General features: G+C 38.1%; 1 protein-coding gene across 4 annotated transcripts; it reads right to left on the bottom strand.

The window, feature by feature from the left end:
• Positions 1–9,866: 9,866 nt before the first annotated feature.
• Positions 9,867–21,328, bottom strand: LOC105034999 (uncharacterized). Of its 4 annotated transcripts, XM_073259597.1 has the most exons (5): positions 21,171–21,327; positions 19,540–19,645; positions 17,909–18,243; positions 12,122–12,316; positions 9,867–10,212 (listed from the first exon to the last, which is right to left on the bottom strand). In XM_073259597.1, exons 3-4 carry the CDS (start codon positions 18,235–18,237, stop codon positions 12,304–12,306), a joined length of 342 nt encoding a protein of 113 aa, XP_073115698.1. In that variant the 5' UTR covers positions 18,238–18,243; positions 19,540–19,645; positions 21,171–21,327; the 3' UTR covers positions 9,867–10,212; positions 12,122–12,303. The 4 variants fall into 4 exon arrangements, with proteins under 4 accessions (XP_073115698.1, XP_073115699.1, XP_010908679.1 ...); XM_073259598.1 differs by lacking the exon at positions 19,540–19,645 and having other exon boundaries at positions 21,171–21,328; XM_010910377.4 differs by lacking the exon at positions 12,122–12,316 and having other exon boundaries at positions 21,171–21,325.
• Positions 21,329–21,633: the final 305 nt, after the last annotated feature.

The raw sequence follows: 21,633 nt of genomic DNA, 5'->3' as shown, positions 1-21,633 counted from the left end.
GGAGAAGAATAATCTGAAACTTTGCAAAGCCTACGTATGGTCTTGTCTGAGATTTTAAATAATTTCTGGATCAGTGAAACCTCCAAAGGCCATCTTCCATCAGTGCATTAATTGCAGGAGACGTGAATCGACAAAAGACGAACATGCGCACGATGAGTGGCAACCACTAGCGGATATAATTTCTATCATCAATTTGGTAGTTAAAGCCAGTGGCAGATAAATTATGCTTTACACCACTTTCGAAAGGACATGCAGAGACATTTTTCGATCTCTAGATTCAGCTTCATGATTATGCTGGATAATATAATTTGACCTACCGATTTGACTTCAGTTAAAGGTACTTATGAATCTTTTATATTTAATTATTGATTGATTCGTCTCAAAGTTACATGATCTGATTCAATTCAATTCGACAAAGAAGATTATTTCTTAAAGTTTATCTTATTTCTCTGAGTTGAAATAAGTTATTTGACTTATCCAACATGCCGATCCCAAGTTATCTATACTTATTAGCAACTGATCGATGTTAGAAGATAGATAATTATGCATATGCTAAAGTAAAATTCAGATCGGGATGATTGATGTCAGTCATGAAAGAGGCAAGATTTCTAAAAGAAGATTTCATTCCATGAAAAAAGAAATACAAGAAGAGAACCCACATCGGGTCTTGACATTTCGAAAAGGAAAAGGAAAAATTATAAGAATTAAACTTGAGGAGCCTCAGAGTCTTTCTTTGTTGGCTCTTCTTTAATTTGCATCGGCTCCTTGGTGACCTTGACAAGGTCAGCAATGGAGGACTCCACAGAAATGATCTTGATGGTGGGGACATCAGCCATGACAAGAGGCACTACAATAATTGGTTCTGTAGCTATGACATTGGTAACCTCCTGATCTGCACCTTGCTTGATTCTTCAGGTGCTTTAGCAGGTGGTTCAGCTTTCCCTTCTATGCCCATTTCCATGGCGATCTATGGAGTCACCTTAGAAAGATTGACTTGGAGAAATAATTTTTTAATCAAGTTTTTCCATTGATAAAGTCCAAAGTCATATGCCCCTTCAAAACTTTCAGCTACTTCATTTTGAAAGTCCTTGAAGGTCTTGTATGTTTCCACTGCCTTAGCCACCTTGTCCTGCTCCTATTTGATTTGCTTCTTGAGAACCTCTATGCTCTTCTCGTGGGCTTCTTCGGCCTTCATTGCCGCCTCTAACCTTGGCTCCAGCTCTTCATTCTTTTTAGCCCGAGTATGCAAGTTGAAGATGGTCACCTCCTGATCATTTATTGTTCGCTGAAGCTCTGTAGGTTCTGGTTCTTCTCCTTTAGCAAGTTCATATTTTCTTGCAGCTGAACCTTAAGTCCCTCTACAAGTTTAGACTTCTTCTCAGCTAGCTGAGAATTCTTCTTAGCCTCTTCCTCGATCGCCTTCTTCTGATCTTGAATGACCTTAATATTGTCTTCCATAGCCTTCTTATTCTTGGCCTGCCAGGCTATGTTCTCATAAAGAACCTAAAAGTCGACGACGACCTGGATAAAACCATAGATCGATTAAAGACTGGTGTAAAAAAAAGAAAGGAGACTTATATGTAGCAATTGCTCAAAGCCATGATTCATGACATCCTCCAATTTGTTCTTTCAACGTGCCTCAATGTCCACAGTCGAGGTTGCTCTAATAGCGACATCCACTGAATGGTATCCTGTTTAGCTGAGGTTGATAGAACGACAGAAGAAAGGGGCACCTGATTTATCTTCTTTGGAGGAGGAGGTGCCAGACATGAGTTATCCTTCTTACTCTTCACCTCGATTGATGGACAAAGTGCAAGATCAATTGAGGGAGCCCGAGGTGGGTTATTGGATGGAGCTCGTGTTGACTCACTCCTTTCCAAGGTAGTGGGAGGAGTAGCTGATGAAGATCTAGATAGAGCCCGAGCTGGAATAGGAGGACTTGATCCCTTGAACCTTTTTGGTTCAAGGGCAGTAGAGGTATGCCTACTCGGTTCATCCTTCCTCTTCTTCACCTCTAAAAAGTTCAAGGGCAGTAGAGGTATGCCTGCTCGGTTCATCCTTCCTCTTCTTCACCTTGGCCAGCTTCTCTGGATCGAACTTCATTTTTGCACAAAAAAGTTATACATTTAGAAAAAAAGAGAAAATATAAAAGAAAGAAAGAAAGTGAAAAGAAAAAGATATTGGTCTTACTCCGAGGATAGTACAAGCTGATACCGACATCATACAATATCTGATCTGAGATAAGCCTTGATAGATTAAGGACTTCTATGATGATCAAAGTCATATGAGCCTCCTCATCCTCGAGAAGAATCTCAAAATTGGAGTTCCACCTCATTTTTGACCGACTCCAAGAAGTCCTAAAGTCCCATGGAATAAGAGCTCGGACAAAAAAGAAATAGCTTTTCCAACCATGGATGGAGGAGGAAAAGCTAGGACAGAACTTACAGTTTTTTCTAGGAGAGAAGTACCACCAACCCTTCTCATATGAATATTTTTTCAAGACAACTAAAGATCTAAATAAAGAAATCCTCAGCTCTATTTCTTGGAAGCTACACATTATTATGAATACTATAATCATCCTTATTACATTTGGGGTGATTTGTGTGGGATGAAGCCTATAGATGTCAAAAATATTACAGAAGAAAAAATGTAATGTTAACCTAAGTCCAGATCGGAGGGCTTCATCATAGAAGGCTATGCAACCTTCAGGATGTTCCGAAACCCGACCTACCGGATTAGGAACTAACATCTCATACTCATCAAGAATATCATATTTATCCCAAAGACTCATCAGATTCTCTTCGGTCAAAACAGTTCCTCCATCTCTGAACTAAAGTAGTCTAAGAAATTGCATACAGGAGATTCTGCATGCTATTCCAAACTCCCTTCATTTATAAGATTGATGTCAGAATTTTTTCTAGGATAAAATCTCTAGTTCAAAATCTAAAAGAGGTTAAGTTGACCGAACATCTGAATCACCCATAACCTCTTTTCCCTTACCATTAGTGGACATTTTCTTTCCTAAGAAACTTTCTAAGGGAGAATAAAAAGGGAAAAGAAGAGACTCGAAAGAAAGAGAATCAAAGAAGAAAGTACCAGAACTGATTTGAAAAATTGAAGAGGGGATGGAGTTCTACCTATGAAACTCTTGGTGGAACCCTCCCAGAGATGAGAATAAGACTCTCCTTCTTCGGCTCCAATGAACTCCTTGCTATCTCCGACGGTCGATGAACTCCAAAAGGGCTTTTGGAGAAAAATTGATAGCATCTCTGCAGAAATAATAAAAATGAACAGTTCTTAAAATCAAAAAAGTCTTTTTATAGGCAGATTAATAGTTTAGATTAACTGACCTCATTTTCAATTTGTGACAGTTGGCACCGATCTAACGGTCTTGTCAAGCGACGGTTTGGCACACCTTCATCAAATTTTGCCATGTCGGACCGATCCATAGTCGAACTGTTGATTAATCAGATGCAAACAAGTGGCACACATTCATTCAATGTTTTCAAAAACGTTTCTCTAAGTTGGCAGAGGATATGGCAGATCATTTTCGGAAAGGTCTACACGTCTCTTCGTTTTCAAATAAATAACAAATTTTGATATTATCAAGATACGGTGCATTTATTACTAATGGCCAAAGTTTGCAGATATTTTCTACTTCTTATATTCGATCTGATGATTGTCACCTCGGACATAGGAAGTGAGGGGCAAAGTATTGGTGTATTAAACCGACCTCATGCCACGTGTCATCATCATATAAGATCATAAAAATACCGATCTCAAATCACAGAAGTCAGTAAAGCCTGCCAACAGTTCCTGAACATGCAAATATCGATCACATCAGCTAATGACCGATCTCAGGCTTGTGACTTCGGCTCTTTGCCGATATGACTACTAAACATCAAAAAACAAATACACAGCTCAATTAAACACTAATATCAGCTACTTTACCTTGGCCTGTTATCGATGTGCCACTAAAGGTTCAAGACGATTATCTGATAGCTATCCTCTAACTCAACAAGTAACTATATTCCAGCTATCTTCTAGCTCATTGACACATGGGCAACCACCCCACGATCTCTGCACAGCTGGCCATTCTGTTATAACATACTAACTTTCTAACAAACTCTCTAACGGCCTAGTGGCCTAGGTCAAGCTCCCTCCATATAAAAAGGGGTAAGATACCCTCCATAAGGTAAGTCTAAACACATAGAGCCGAAATTCTACTAAAATCAGCACCCTCTAAGAAGGAAAAGAGAGTCCTTGCTCCACAAGAGTTTTCACTCCACTCAAAATATCCTCTCTTGCTTTCTACTTCCCTATTTTCATCGTCTATTCTCAAGATCCTAGCTGACTTATGCATCGGAGGATCCTAAACCAGAGAGTATCCCATCGATTTTTAAATTTTTTTTGTGGATGTACTCATGGCTTACATCAGTCAGACACCTGACGGCCCTCCAGATTGGTTCTGCACCGACCTTGTTCTCTTTCCTTCGAAGCCTTGCAGCAATAGAATGATTCTGAATTTTGGATCCTCCCATAAGATGTGTCTCTCTTTCTTTTGGTCACGTAATCTCATGAGCCCAAGCCATGAGAGGCGGTGGATGGCCTTCATGGGGCGACCGAGAGAAATAAAGAAATCCTGATCTCCTTTTTTTCTCCTCTGTTCTCTCATTTCTGGTGATGGTCTCATTGCCTTTCCGGGTTCACCGTTTCGTCCCTCAAATCCACGCTCCCCCGCCTTCACCTGGGCGAGCTCTATGCGCTTCACGTGGTACCGCCCTCTCCCTTTCAGCTTGCGGTGTGGTTGGACCACCGGCCAATGGTGCCATCTTTCTTTTATGAAAAAAAAATATGCATCCAAATAATCCCAGAAAATATCTTTCTGCTTGCAGCCAAAACTCTCTTTTATGAGAGAACTTTTGCATATATCTTGTGCATGCCAAACTTAGATACTTCAAGACAAGGTAAAATGGACAAGATTGTGGTTCTATTTCGCTTTTGGAAAATATTTGGAGAAATAACAATGTAGAATTTCAACTTGACAATAGATATCATTCTGTTTACAGCATAATTGTCAGAACCAACCAACTACAACAGTCAAGTCAGACATTAAGAAGCACTTTCAGAGTTTTGCATGTAGAGCCTTCATCCAGATGTGAACTTATTTGCCCGAAATTGATAATTGGCTGGCATTGAGAAACAAATAAGCTTTCTTTCAATTTTTCTTTTTTTTTTTTTTTTTTCTTCAAGGAATTGGGTGATGCCGAGTGCTTGGACGACTCCGCTACTTCGAAAAGGTTTGGATTTGAGTCATCAATAGCGCGTCCTGGGTTATTTAACCTCAATAATCATTTCACATGGGTCTCCATCCCCTTTTTCTCTAATGGCGAAAATAAAAATAAAACTACTAATTTTCAGTTTTTGAAAACTTTATAAATATGGCTTTGCCATCTCTGAGGTAATTTTGCAATTCTAATGAAATGTAGCCCAGTCTTCCTGAGGTAATTTTGCAAGGAAGATCCAAGATACGGGATAACAATTTTGTTTGTATCAAAAGACTGTTAAACCTCAAGAAAAAAATATGTTCAAATAAGAAATATCAACAAACTAGCACAAAGGTGGCATTTTGACTTATACAGCATCTAGAAAGCAAAGATGTGAACAAACTACAGCATCACAGGTCTACCCACATCCGGCACTACAGAATTCAGTACTAGAATTGGCATTTTTGTTTCAGCCAGGAGACCTCATCTTCTGGACAGATGAGATGACTGTTTTGACATTACCAGCTAGCAATGGTAAGGATCAGCTAAAGAATGCAAACAAAGTCTCAAAATTTATCTCCAAACCTAAACTGAGCATTGTAAGAAAATTCTCCTTGATCTAGGAAGAGCATGAGATTAATTTTTTATAGTCAAAATTTTAATCATTTTAATGAAGTAGAAATGATCAAATGCATAATCATTAGAGAGGAAATGATCATATGCAGACTTAACCACCCTAAAGCTTGTACTCTATAGATAAATAAAATACAAAAAATGATATATATATATATATATATAAAGAGAGAGAGAGAGAGAGGGGTAGACTAGGCTACGGTCAACCGAATCCCAGCTCCCATCCGATCGGACCCCTTTCATTGGATCGACGTGCATCTCAGAGCTTTTTTTAATAAGTTAATGGAGGAGTTCGAAGAGCGTTAATTAAGCTAGTGTGTTAAAAAAAAATAGCATTCAATGAGATGCGACGCGACATAAGATCAGCGCGCGTGACCGTCATCGTCTCCTCCACCGATGTCTTCTGGTAATCCTCCCACCCGCCTCCTCTCTTCTTCTCTCTCTCTCCCCCTCCACCCATGGCCGTCGTCTTCCGATAACCCCCCCAACCCGCGCCTCCTCTCTTTTTCTCACTCCCCTCACCCATGCCGCCATCTTCCAATAACCCCCCTCCAACCTGTGCCTCCTCTCTTCTTCTCTCTCCCGCAATCATCATCTTATCTCCTCCCATGCTGAGTTTCCCACTTTGCGGCTGCCATCCCCTCTCCTCCCAAACCCTCCACCGACCATTAGTGAATATTTTTATAAATTACATTCAAAAATTTGTATTCTCATTATTTCTCATTATTATTTCTCATTATTTGTATTTATATTGAGAGGATAAACATAAACTGCAAATAACCCTGGATAGGATAAACACTCTATCCACGATAAACAACAAAAGAGAATGATAAACACTAAGTCCTACGAAAATAAATATAAACTATCAGAAGATAAACACAAACTCCAAATAATAAACAGAAACTACGAATAATAAACACAAACAGACTACGAATAAATACAAACTCTGTACAGATAAATAGAAACTACGAATAATAAATGCAAACTTTATACCGATAAACAGAAACTTCTGAGGATAAATACAAACTCGATGTTCAAAAGTTAAGTGATCCTAGGATCCACCCATGATAAACAATAATAAGAGAGAAAAAGAGGAGGATAAACACTAAGTCTTATAGAAATAAACACAAACTATTAGAAAATAAACATAAACTCCAAATAATAAACATAAACTGTGAATAATAAATATAAACTCTGTGCAGATAAACAGAAACAGTGAATAATAAATGCAAACTCTATGCCGATAAACAGAAACTTTCTAAGATAAATACAAATTCAAATTAAGCTCCAGTTGGTGTTTACGTTTATTATTTGGAGTTTGTATTTATCCTCCGATAGTTTGTGTTTATTTCCACAGGACTTAGTGTTTATCCTCCTTCCTCTCTTGTTGTTTATTATGGTGGACCAGGACCACTCGACGAGTTTATGTTTATTCTGAAGAGATTCTATTTATCAGCACAAAGTTTGTGTTTATTATTCGTAGTTTCTGTTTATTATTCGAAGTTTGTGTTTATTATTCATAGTTTCTGTTTATTATTTGAAGTTTGTATTTATCTTCAGATAGTTTGCATTTATTTGGATAGGATTTAATGTTTATCATCTTCTTTTATATTTTATCTTGGATGGACCATTGGATCACTCAACTTTTGAACCCCAAGTTTGTATTTATTCTGAGAAGCTTCTGTTTATCAATACGAAGTTTGCATTTATTGTTTGTAGTTTCTGTTTATCTACATAAAGGCCCGAATTATGATATGACCTGAAGAGCTTGCATTGCAACTCTAATAAAATTTTTTGTGAGATTTATGGTGATAGCGAAGGGCACAAGTCGATAGGCTTGGGCTAGAAGCTCACCATTGACCTTGTTGGGGGGGTGTGGGGGGCAATGCCCCCCACGGTATGGACCAATATAAATATTATATTTATCTTGAAAAGTTTTTAATTTATTAGTATTTTATTATGCAAACTACTATCATCTATCACCATGATAGATTTCAGACAACTTTCAAAGCTATGTATGGGCGCTTTCAGCCTTTCTGAACATTTTTTTTTATCTCTACAGAATAGAGGACCCACATCCTCTTCTTCCTCCTGCTTCATTCACGGAACGGGATTGATAAATCAATAAAATTTAAGTCTAAAATCGAAGAGAATAACAAAGAAAGCTGGAAGGATTCATGAAGGCGCCTCCTCTCTTCATCACATATAGGCACCTACATGTGAATTTTAGGCGCCTACAATTCACATGTAAGCGCCTACAATTCATGTACGCACCTACTTGTGGAAGAGGCCATCAGTAGGGTGGCGGAGACCGACGACGGCATAGCCAGGCCTGATAGATGTGCGAGCGCATCACCTAGGAGCATGTAGCGCCTATATGTGAATTGTAGGCATCTATATGTGAATTGTAGGCGCCTACAATTCATGTAGATGCCTACAATTCATGTAAGCGCCTACATGCAGAAGAAACCGTCGACGGGGTGATGGAGGCCGACAGCAGCGCATCCAGACCCGATAGACGCACAAGCATCTCGTCTAGGAGCATGTAGCGCCTACAATTCACATATAGGCGCCTATAATTCATACATGTGCCTACATATGGAGGAGGCTACCGACAGGGCGGCGGAAATCGGCGGCAGGCTGGCGAACGCGCGAATGCCTCGCCTAAAAGCATGTAGCGCCTACATATGAATTGTAGGTGCTTACAATTCAATTGTAAGTGCCTATATATGAATTATAGACACCTACAATTCATATGTAGGTGCCTACAATTCACGCGCCTACACACTCCATGCAGGTGAGACGCGTGCGTCCGTCAAATCTGACTGCACCATCGTCAGCTTCCACCGACTTGTCGTGTCCCGTGAACCATGCCATCTGTTTTGGACTTTTCTCATGCGTATCTTCACCGTCTGGACTATTTGGGATATTTTGAACTCATTGGACTCCGTTCATCATCCTGAAACCCGTTCTAAGCTTATTGCAGATCGAATCTCTAGAGTGAGAGAAGCACGGAGCCGAGAAGTGGAAGCCGGGATGGTGGGGCGGACACCCGAGGGAGGTAGGACCATGGGCGAGCATGGGACTAGGGAGATGGCACAAAGGAGCGACGAAACCATGGGTGGCACCAGATGGGGTGGGTGCATCGTGATCGCGAGAAAAGAAAGGTGGAGGATCCGATGGGGGAATCGAAGGAGGTGGATGCAGAATTACCGCATCTCTCCGTCATATTTTATTTTATTTTATGATGAATGAAGATATCTTCATGGTAAATGAAGATACCTTCAGCACTATAAAATAATGAAAGGGGAAAAGTGGCATCACGAGACAGTCAATATGTGCTTTCTCCACTGCATCCCCTCTTCTTTTTTTTTTTTTTATTTTTTTTATTTATTTAACAATACCAGATCAACTTACGAGCAAAAAATGTCCTCCATTTAATTTTTATGAAATTTTAAATATGCACGCCGATCTAATGACCGAAAAGTCGACCAAACATAGACTGAGATCCAATCAAAATTAACAAACAAGAAAAATCTTCCATTTATTTTTTATGAAATCTTGAAGATGCACACCGATTCAACGACTAAAAAATCGATCAGATATAGATTAATATCCGATCGATCGAAACTACCTCTACACACTCTCTGTGGCAGTCCAACGAGTGGATTGATATTATATATACATATCTAAAATTTGATCGATCGAAACCTAATCTACCTCTACACACACCCTGAAAGTCTAACGGATGGATTGATGTTTTATATATATATATATATATATATATATATATATATATATATATATATATATATATATAGACACGCAAGCAGTTTAACGGGTGGACTGATGTTAGTACCACTCCCATAGTATCTTTCTGTAAATTAACTAATGTCTGACCAAGCAGGAAACACAGTCAAGACCACTACTTATCATTGCTGCAGAGTCATCCCATGCAAAGCCATATTACTCAAGAAGTTTAGATCACAGCCTTAATTGTGGTTCCTCGCAGCATATAAATGTGTCACCATATCAGCCCTCAGCAGACACAAGGGCCTACTAATAGCTATATTTCATAGTGATATTCCTGATATCTATTTTCAGAAATTCATAAAGATAAAGAAAAGGACATATTCCAAATAAAACGATTACATCCTACACAGAGGTCTAAAGAGGAAAGCATACACTTTTCCATGTCCAGCATTTACATGCACAAACACATGAAACTAGGAAAAGAATATATCCTTTATGGCGATGTCATAAGTTCTCTTAAAGCTTGCTCTCCCACCACCAGAGCTGGTCTCAGAGACCTCTGCATCATAACAAAAGAAAAAAAAAATATTGATCAAGGCCAAAACAAGAGAGACTTTGTATAAATCTGACTGTAACCCAGGTTACTTTGAAATCCTATTATAACCCACATTCTAAAAACTGAAAACAATACATTACTCAATGCAGGCATAGAACTTTTGAATGATTGCAATTTGCAAGCATCAGGCTGAAAGCATACACTTGTTCTCTTACATTAGAAATCAGAGCAACATTTACAAGTGGTAAGTCACAAAGTTCTTTGACAAAGTTTGAGTAAACTAGATGTAGCAGCTAAACCTCCACCCGGCAACACTTTGTTAGTACAAGGCATGTACCATTTGCATATGCACTACAAGATTATTTTTATGAAAAGCATATATTCAACAGTAAACCCTTTAGACCACTTGAAATTATCCACACAAGGCTCATTCAGTCTCTCTCAAATCATAACACATCATAGTTTACCGTTGATATTTTGATATTCATGAACCAGCATTGACGAGTAAAGCCTCATTGATCATATCTACAAATGTCGCAAGTAGGCATAACAATTTTTTGGTCACCTATTATGTTTCAGCACAAAAACTGTTATAGAATAAACAAATCAACCTGGTCAATCATTAAATTTCTTTCACATTGTAACTGTTGGTCCCTTGCATAAAAGTGGTTGTACAATGACCGCTTTCACTAAGTCCGTTATTCATGAAATGCAGCTCTAGTCCACAGGTACTACTGTAGCAACCTTAAGGACTTTTCTTATAAATTTCATATCAATCATTTTCATTTATAATCATTCTTGCGTTGTTAGAATTTTGTCAAGAAGAGAATGATTCTGGAAAACAAACTCTCCATGTCCGACTGTCAGTCAACACCTCTAGTGTTCCAAGATGTCATCTACAGCCTATTTAGAGTCCAAATTAACATATCCTGTGCAATCAGCTTAAATCATACATTTTTAATGGACATCTTCACAACATAGGACATGAAAAGTTGGTTCTTTGGTGCTCTTTTGGGGGTGGCGTGTGGGGGAGCTGATGGTGGCCGGGTAAGCCATTATCCATACGTGCTCTGCAATTGGGAATCACATACCCACACGTGCTCCATACTGACCTCAGGGAGAGGCGGGGCGTGGCAGGTAGAGTTAGATGGAGTGGGTTGGGATGGCAAGAGCATAAAAATTTTAAAGCAAGCACCACATTAACCTCCAAGAAGGCAAGAACATTCAATTTGTCAACAGAACCTTACATCAATAAACAGTGTTATCAACAATCATAATATATATAATCATTACACGGCTTCATCATGGACATGAAGAATACGCCTTAATTTACCGGTAACAAGTGACTTGCACAAGGAGCACAATGCTTGACAAGATTGGAACCATAACCTAAAATGTTTCTGGAGTGTGAATTAGATAATTAAGAGGCAACAAGCTGCAATAACCCTCATTTAAATGGATTAGTGTGGGCTGCATATGGACTCATCAACATGAGACTAACATGTTTGTGGAAAGAGGGGTTATAGCCACATGCGAAAGGTTGAAGGAAGTGTTTTAATCCCATATCTTAATTAAATTCACATCAACATGAGTTAACCAAATCCACACAAAATCCCATATTATGAACAGGATCACATGTAATATAGCACAACTTAAGCAACAAAAAATTTAAAAAAAAAACGAGTACCACATTTAAAAAAGCAACAGAAATAGTTAGATTCAGAATTTTCACATGAAGAGATTGAAAAGGAGAAAAATGGAAGAGGCAAAAAACAGGATGGATCTCAAACTAACAAGGAGAAAAGAAGGCAATATTGGTGATGAGTAATGTTAAATACAAGCATATCAAAAGAAATTGACATGGCAATCTTTAAAATCCACAAAAAGATTTTTTGGTACTATGAATAGGTACCTACGGACATGTGTTTATATTATGTAAATAGTAACCAGCCTTTGCACATCTCTGATCAAAAAGATATTTGCTTTGAGTACTGTTGGCTTGAATAGTTGAATCCTTTTCCATCAAGGTCACCAAGGCATTTAGGTGATGTTAGCTGGTAGGGACCCCTCACTGCCTACGCATTGCCTGGGCTTCTAGGTGGACTGCCTAGCGACATAAGCAGTCCATTTGCAAAAAGGCAGAAATAGATAAAAGATCAAAAATAGCATAATTTTTTTTTCCAAATTATACATAATAGAACCACATAAATTTTTATAGCATAACAGGAGAATAGATTAGCCAAAGATAAGGCTTGGTCTCATCCCTTGCCAATAATTCAAACTCAAATGTAAGAGTGATAAAGGATATCAAAAGAAATTTTTAAAAACTAATCATAAAAAATACAAAATTTTACTATTCTCACAAAAAAAAAAAAAAGACAGAAGTAATAAGCTCAACCAAAATCACACATACCCATTCCAATAATTGCAACAAAGAACAAACTGAAAAAATAGAGAATAAAAGATAAAACAGGGAAAAGAAGATGTAGAAGAAATAAAAAGGAAGTATAGGAGGAAAAGAAGAGGAAAAGGGAATATTTTCCCAATGAAAAGATAAATGAGAAGATGTAAATGAGGCAAAAAAGAAGGGAAGATGTGGTAATGATAGAAAATGAAAAAAAAAATGGGAGAAAAAAAGCCTTTATGAGCTGTTGGATAATTAGAAGGTTGCCACCAGGTTGGTAGGCTGCGAGTGTTGGACAATTGCCGGAAGACCTTTGACTGGATATGCACAGGTGGATAGGCATGTAGCTGGCTGTGGATGGTTGCTCCTTGCTCTAGCTTCTAGGGAGGGAAGCATCTCTAGGGTTAAGAGGGAGGGTGGACAGGATTAAGAGATGATTAAATATTTTATTTCAATCCCACTTCTTTTAAATTACATTAATTTTAGTAAGAAGAATGAACATACTATGAAATAAGGAAGTAGAAAATAGCAAAAGAGCAACATATCTTTTTATGAATTAATGCCTAGTTGACTACTTCTTAGGTCGTGTGGCCTCTCAAAGCACAATGCCTAGTTGACTACTACTTAGGTTGTGTAGCCTCTCAAAGCACAATGCCTAGTTGACTATTTCTTAGGTTGTGTAGCCTCTCAAAGCACCTAGGCAGGCTGCCTAGGTGCCTAGGCATCAATTTTAACAACAATCACTTGGGCCGACCACTTGGGCTGAATGCCATTGGAACTTTTTTGAGAGAGTATGGGGTAAGTCGAACTAGACCTTTTTCTGGTTTCTTGTTTTTCTTGATTAAGGACATTCAAACAGGGTTCTAAATCCTGGTGGGGCACTGGGTGTCTCGGCCATCCTATCCGTTCTTGTAAGAAAAAGGAAACCGGGATGAGGACAGGACTTTGAAACCCATCCATGTGGGGAGAGAAGAAAGAGGAAGGGAAAAGGAAGGAAAGAAGAAAGAAAGGAAGGAAAGAACAAAGAAATGAAAGAAAGAAAAAAAAGAAAGAAGGAAAAGAAAGAATGAAGAAGAAAAAGAAAGGAAGGAAAAAGGAAGAAGGAAAAGAAAGATAAAGAAAAAGGAAAGGATAGAAGGAAGAAGAAAGGAAGGAAGGAAGAAAAGGAACAAACAAAGGAAGAAAGAAATAAAGAAAAGAAAGGGTGAGACGTGAGAGACAGAGGGTATCTATTGGGATGTTTGTGAGATAAGGCAGGATCCCATTCCGTCAACAAACTAGGATGCCTCTACCCATGCGATTTAAAACCTTGAGTTGAAAGGGCCTTGAAGAAAGACATTTGGAGCATGGACTCTGAAATCTTAGTAAACTTTCCAAAGTCTTTATAAAACTATCTGATCTGATGCATTGTGCCCATTAAAAACCCTTACAAATAAGCATAAGCCAATGTCTAAAATCTATCTCTAACTTGACAGCAGAGTGTATGTCAGTTCCATTTTGAGGTGGTTTAGGTGCCATGAGATATACATACAAAATTTACATAGTTGTGTCGCACTTGAAGTTTTCTTGTTCCAAATTCTTATAACCAGACTAACACATGATATTAATATCAATTGTCTAAGTGACAATTAATAGCACAGTTCTTCCCTTGAGTCAACTTTCATCTCTTGGCACTAATTATTTCTTAAATCTTAATAGGATAGAAGCCTAACACATGGTAATAACAATATTCACCGTAATTTTGAAGATGTGACCTTCACAAAGTTAAGTCTTTTACAACAATAGAAAGATAAACTGAAGAAAATGTTTCTAGGACATCAGTAACATCCTCCTCTTTCATAGCTTCAAACAAACACAACAAGTACACCTGTCAATGCTATATATATAAATAACTAATCAAATCACCATAAGGGAGTGTAAGACCTAAACTAATAATGGATCATCATTGCGATGACATACAAGTCAACTCTCAACCATCTCTTGCTAGCTATCCAAATTAGACTTCCTATCTTCAAACATAGACTGCTCCACAAATGTATTCCAATCATTTTCACATAGGTCTTCTTTGGTCTCTTCCATACATTTGAATCCTTCAAATTACAATTCTGGAAGACCCTCACCAAGATTTTCTTCCGTTGTAATTATAAATATGTATTATATATAAAAAACACGATAGTATTTCTGCCACAAGCCGTCATGGCCATTAAGTTAATGTTAAATCATCTTGCCAGTACAAAATACATTGTTTTGGTCATGACTAGTTGTGGTGCTTAAGTATAGTCTATTTGATAAAACATAACCTGTGGCTCACTCTCTCCTGGTATCCAAGTCCACACTTTATTTCTTTTGGACATACACATCTAGGGTACACTGCTGCATTTTTTTTGAAACAATATTAAACAATAAATAGCAAAAAATGCCTGGAGTTGGAGAAGAATGGGGAACCGCCTTTCTCTTCATTGTCTATTATTTTTGACTGAATTCAACACCATTAACTCCCCATCTTTGTTGATGGTTATTCAAGAAAGATGATATAAATCCATTTCCCCCACCATCCCACCTGAATGAGTGATCTACTCGATCTTCTACCTTTTGCTAACGACTCCTCTATTGATTTCCTTCTAGTTCTCAGGCATGCCAAGGCTGGGATGGGCAATCAATCAATTTCAAAAATTTTCTTAGCAAACACCGTAACAAGATTTTAGGGGAAGATTGAACTCCATCACCATCAATTCTTTTTTTCTGACTCCTCATCGTTGGATATGCTCACTGAATGTTGTTGGAGTAATTTTAAGATAGTGTGCAGCTACGATAAAGGTAGTGGTAACCCCTCACACTCCTCACTACAAACATTCTCCTCTGTTTTTGTTTTTCCTTGTTTAATCTTGCAAATAGCAAAGAATAAAGCAGACTCAAGTAATAAGAACAGAGTTAAAACCTCCCTCTTTAGAATGAGTGCCATATTCTTTGTGCCAAAAGTGCATGGCTGCATAATGGATCAATCATGTCCAGATCACCCTAGAAGTGTTTGGTCCTTGATCCTCAACAATACCTGCTTCCCATCCTTTTGCTCAACAAATCTATGGGATTATTTCTATTGTCCTACTTACAGTGACACATTATCAGCTGCCTCCAATCTTGTTGTCCTCTACATGTCAAGAGCTTGCCTGAACTGCAACCAACCTTGCTGAGTTCATGAGCCGTCCACCAATTACCCCTACTTCAATCTTATTATGCTCATTCAAAAAAAAAGTAGTATGGTCAATCTCTATCCTAGGATGGCCCAAGAAGTCCTTCAAGAAAAAGGCCAAGCTTTCAACAACCTGTGAGGCTCCATGATCACTCAAGAATTCAAGGTTGTCTAGTGAAACTCCATCTATGCTCAAGTGGCTTTCTTCTCTATTCATGGGCCATCAATCCAAAGTTATGCCTGTTGTTTCAACCATCCAGGATTCTAGGCATGACCTTATAAAACATATGGCTTTACTTTAAACTTAAAGCAGGCTGTTGGAACATTGGGATTCTAAGAAATAGACCCTGAAATCCTCTCTTTGTTTTCTTTCTGGTTGAGCAGTGACTTGAACAAATATACATAGCTTAAGAGGGAGTGTCACCCTAATTGTGCAGCCAAAAAAAACAAAGAATTATGCAAGTTTTAAGTGTTGGCATACACACACTGTGATGTTTCAAAGCATTGTAATTTTTACTGGTCATCACAGACTACAACATTTTTACAACATTTTAACTGGATCAACTTCTTATCCACGTTAAAATGAAGTCTAAAACATAGGAGGGACATGGTGTTATCCTATTAAATGTCATTGTGCCAATGATACCCATTCCTCCCTGTCTTTATGGCTACACTGAGGCTGACTATTATTTCATAAGGCTAGAAATAAAGCATTCCTTTCTATGACATAAGTCCATGTTTTAGTCCAGTAGAAATCTGTCCGTATTGTAACATGACTTTTGATTCATGATTTGATCATTTATCAAGCTCTTGTTGCCAGGAGAAATTCCATGCTTCTTTGCAGTTTGATGAATTCATTGGTTGTCATTTTCTTTTTTTAAATCTATGTGCTTGAATTTTGTCTTTTAAGACTGATCTCTCCATAGACTTTGCTTTGTCATGGTATTATATTCACCACAACAGATATCTGTAAAGGGACTGGCCTTGAAGAAACTTAGAAGTGATCAGACTTGGCTTCTTTGACTGGATCAGAAAACTTTACATTGTTGCATTTGGTTTGATTTAAAAGATCCAAGTGTTGTCAAAACTATAATTGTTCTAATGATCTAAGTGTGCCAAACAAAACATCAATTATGACACTAACCTTGTCCTCTAATGGAACATATATGCAAACTGTTTGCATGTTATTCTAATTGGCTATGTTGTAAGAAACTAAATATGGAATTATTCTTTTATGGAGACAAAGGATATAACTTCTAGTATGAGACCATTATATTCATTATCCTAAAATGATGGATTGATAGATCTTACTTCTTAGTGCCCAAAATCTGGAAGCACATTTTCATCTCAACAACTCTCCTGCTTTTCAGTGCATTGGTTCTTAAAATGGCCAACAATTATATGTGAAACCCACACATGCTGTATGTAGCGAGTTCATCAAAACTGAGGTTTGTGTTTGAATTAAAATGGATCTGATGCTTGTGTTTAGGAAAACCTCCTTTGCATTATCTAATAACAGAAATTGCTAGGGAGAGGTCCTATGCTTGACTCTCGAAGGTGATGATCCCACCATTATAGTCAAATAGAAAATTCAAAATTATAAACTATCATATAGATTTCAGATCAGATGATAAGTTCTAACTGACAGAGAGATAGGGTCAGTACTTTTCGGACGCCCAAACATATTCCAATAAGTTATATTCCGCTAAGAATGTACACAATTAAATCTATTTTGAATGCCTTTTGGCATTTTGCATGTTCAATTTTACTTGAACAATCTGCATCAACCATCAATATTTCTCTGAAGTTAAATAACAACTATTAAATGTAAACTCATCACTCCAATAACCAGTTAAAAAAAATTCTATTACAACTTTTTTTCTTGTTTTCCCTTTCTTACATAACCTAAATCTGTGCTTATTGCATGCAAAGTGGCAAATCTTGAAATATTGTTCCTCAAAAAAGACAGATACTGAAATATTAAAGTAAAACTCCAAGTAACTCAACCAAATCTTGAAAACATAAATAAGAGGTAAAAAAATCAAACCAGGGATTAGGCTTATTCTTCGGGTTATTCTTAGGGTTTAAAAGTTAGAGGAGCGGACCTGATCTTTTTGATGAGAATGGTGCGGAGCTTACGAGCGAGGTCCTGGGAGCGAACGCGGTACTGGAGGTTCTTGCGGGCGAGGACGCGCTTCTCCGAGTCCTTGAGGTGGTGATCGACCTGCCGTCGAATAAGCCGCTCCATCCCACTGGCTATCATCTTCCGCTGCATGATGGCTAAAGCTTGCTCTAGATTTCCGTCCTTCACCCTCACCCTGATGCCCCTGTTCCACTGCTTCTCATGTGCCGCCGCCGCCGCCGCACCGACCACCGGCTCCGACCGCCAGAGAAGTGGCAAAGATGACGACAACTGCCTCACCACTCGGTTCATGGCCGCCTAAAGCATATTAGGACGAGGAAAGAAGAAATGATAGAGAAGGAAGAAGGAATGAGGAGGGGACCAGCAAATTGAAAAAAACTAGCATGGTTGATAGAAAAGAATAGCCACCAAAATAATAAATTTCAATATAAAGCAAACTATAAATATAACAATTTAATTTCAATTTAATTGGAGCAAACAGAAAAATAAGTCAAACATTCAAAATAATAGTTTAGATCAAAACGAATTAGAATAGTGAAATTATTTAGAAATTAACAATTCATGGTATTTAGAATAAAGTATGTATGGTGAACCATGGAGAATATAATGGTTGGTCTTTGACTTGTTCTTTCCCCCTCGAAACAGCGTTGTTTCATCCAAAAATGTATCTAATTTTTAGCAAAATGGCATAAATCAATTTGTTTTTAACACCAAAATGCTATTTCAATTTGTTATTTCTCATATTATGGTTTGAAATGGATGCTATCCATCTAATGAAAATCATGCTTATACACTCGTTGGTACATGTTGAACCCTATGTTGCCTTCTGATTTTTTGTACATCATCATCTTATGAATCGCACGTTAAATCGATGGTAATGACTTTTGTGAAAAGTCTTTCACTAAGTTAATAATGTGGCATGATCTTTTTCTATTTTTCTTCTTTTGCCTTTTTTATTTGTATCTTGAGTCCACATGTGCTCGTAATTTCATCTGGTTTTACAAGTTCTATTTTTTTATTGAAAGATGAATTGCTGTATAATGGATCTAACTTTTAGATGGTCATGGAATGGGAAACCAAGCAACACCACTAATCTCTCTCGAGTGCTCTCCTTTCCTACATCTATGTGGGAAAAGGTCAAGAGAGGCAACCTTGGTGATCTCCTTTGGCCAGGAAAAGTCAAGAGAGGCCATGATCCATGTACTTAAATGAATGTCCACTATACAAAACTTTCAAGGTGAGGCCAAAATAACATGGCAGCACATTTAAATACTCCATCTTCTATTTATGCTGAAATTCAACCTTAAGCAAAAAATTCCTTCTAGATGTATCCTAGATTCAAAAATAACATTCATATATCTAAACAGAATGGGATTATTGTATAGTTATTGATGCATCATAAGGTTTGAGAGCTAACCACATTTTGATACAAAAATACTAAAAGAAATATTGATGCATTCCAGAAAAGATTGAATATTTAGAAAAAATAATCTATGATGTATTATGTTCATAAAGAAGCAACTAAGTTTCAATCAAAATAAAAAAAACAATGGAGTTCTGCAGATAATCAATCAAATGAATAGTAGTCCCAACCGGATGGGAGGCTTGGAGCAGCCGAATAGAGAAGCTTAGGCCGAGTAGCGCCACCCTTCGTCTCCTCGTCGCCTTTGCTGTCCGCCGTGATGCCCCCTCCGCACCCCTGCAAGGCCGATGCCAGTAATGATGGGGAGGAAGAAAAAACTCCAATCGAAACCTAAGAAATCCCTCCGATCTTTGTGCTCTTCTTCCTTCGTCGCCCTCCCCCACCTCCCCCCCAACCACCGACAGCCTCCCCGCCACCCTCCACCCTCTCACCACCGGCGAGGGCGCCTACAACCCCAGGTTTTCCCTTCGATCTCCCACAAGTACTCTCCTTCTCCATGGATCTCCCAAAAAGAAAAGAACCGTAAAGAGAAAAACAAAGAATGATCAATCTATGTGGGAAAAATTCTTCTTACCTTTCAATTTTTTTTCCGTCTTTCCCTTATTTTCATTGATTTTCCTACATTTTCCCCAATTTTTTCTGCTGTTTTTCATCCTCAGGAGTCTCAATCAGGTGGGAGGAAGCAGCCGGACAGGGAAGCTTAGGTGATGGCTAGGGTTTTGAGGCATTGGGATCAAAGAGGGGTGGCTTCGTCGCTGTTTTGTGGACACATGGCATATCAAGAGATTACCCTAGAGAACCAGTAGAGGCCATGCATACTAGTTCATGCCAAAACTGAAATAGAGTGGCATATCATGCTTGTGTAAGGCTAGGATATCACCAGCACACAGCAATGACAATCTTGAGTATGTTTATGTTCAAGACAATTCATAAATTTTCTACAAATTAGATATTTAACAACAAGAGCCTTCATGGTTTCCCCCCATTTACAAATGTGATTACTACTGCCAACAATTCATCCAACTTATGAGCCATAGCACCAGATGGTGATAAATATTCTTTGGAGAACTCATGCAAAATATGGCCTGCACAGATGCTTGGGACTGAGAACTAACAGTAAATTGTCAACAAGACAATTAGAACCAACACAATAACCAAGACGAACAGAAAATACAACATCCGATCAAGATGTATCTAAAAGAAGAAAATAAATCTTTATTCACTTAGAAAGAATCCCCGTGCCGTGGGGTTTGTCATCGTTGCATTAATGTCGCCCTCTTCCCCAACCTAGTGAACCACGAGGAACCCCGTCTAAAGTTCCTGATCGAAACTCAGGAACGAAGACATCTTTTGTTTCCATTATTCACCAATGAAAACCCTTGACGACGAAATCTTTCACACACCAAACCACCTATTCTCGATTCTGTAAGTGAAAATTAAGTTTTACAACATATAAACCCTAGATCTAAAAGAATCATTCACACACCAAACCACCTATTCTTGGTTCTATGGCACACTGCTATGAAAAATGGGTTTTACCGCATAAAAACCCTATAATCTAAACAAATCACCCAAAGACAGAAAAGAAACGGCCACAAAGTCACAGATTCGTCTATAACCATACAATACAGCAGAAGAGAAATAGAGAAATGAAGAGCAAGAAGATCTTCTCGGGCAAACGGCCAGGAACCAAAAACCTAATGAAATCTTGTAAAACACGCATCGTTTTGAAGAACGGAAAGCAGCGAGAACGCGAGTACGCGAAAGGATTTAAATTTTGGGAGGAGAGGGATTTTCGCACCTCGAGATCTTGCTTCTTTCTCCGGTTCGTTTGCCCCTGTTTCGTCCGCGAACCCTGGAACGTAGAAAGGAGATGGAGTCGGAAAGAAATCAAAGGGCCCGCCTTTATTAAGATACTAGCAAGGAAGCCGCGCTGCGCAGCGGGCAGGATAGATTTATATCACAGACCTGTTTTTTACAGATTCAAACAGATTTAATATATAAATTTATTAAAAAAAATATGCAAAGAACTTATTCGTTTTCGGATATTCTTTCTGCATCAGTGCTGAAAAAATAGATCAGATGGCACATTAATATTTTTCATAATTTTTTATGAGATTATTTTGAAAAAATTAAATTGATCAGATAAAATTAACTTATACGATACAAAATTTTTTCTTCTGCGGTGGTAATACCAGCTCCCTACACAACTAAGAAAACAGATATCTTTCTTTAAAAGATTAATAGATATAGTATTAAATATG

The sequence above is a fragment of the Elaeis guineensis genome, chromosome 6, assembly GCF_000442705.2.
Source record: "Elaeis guineensis isolate ETL-2024a chromosome 6, EG11, whole genome shotgun sequence".
NCBI classification, from domain to species: domain Eukaryota; kingdom Viridiplantae; phylum Streptophyta; class Magnoliopsida; order Arecales; family Arecaceae; genus Elaeis; species Elaeis guineensis.
Note: the sequence above shows the minus strand (reverse complement) of the source record. Positions and strands in the feature narration are given on the sequence as shown.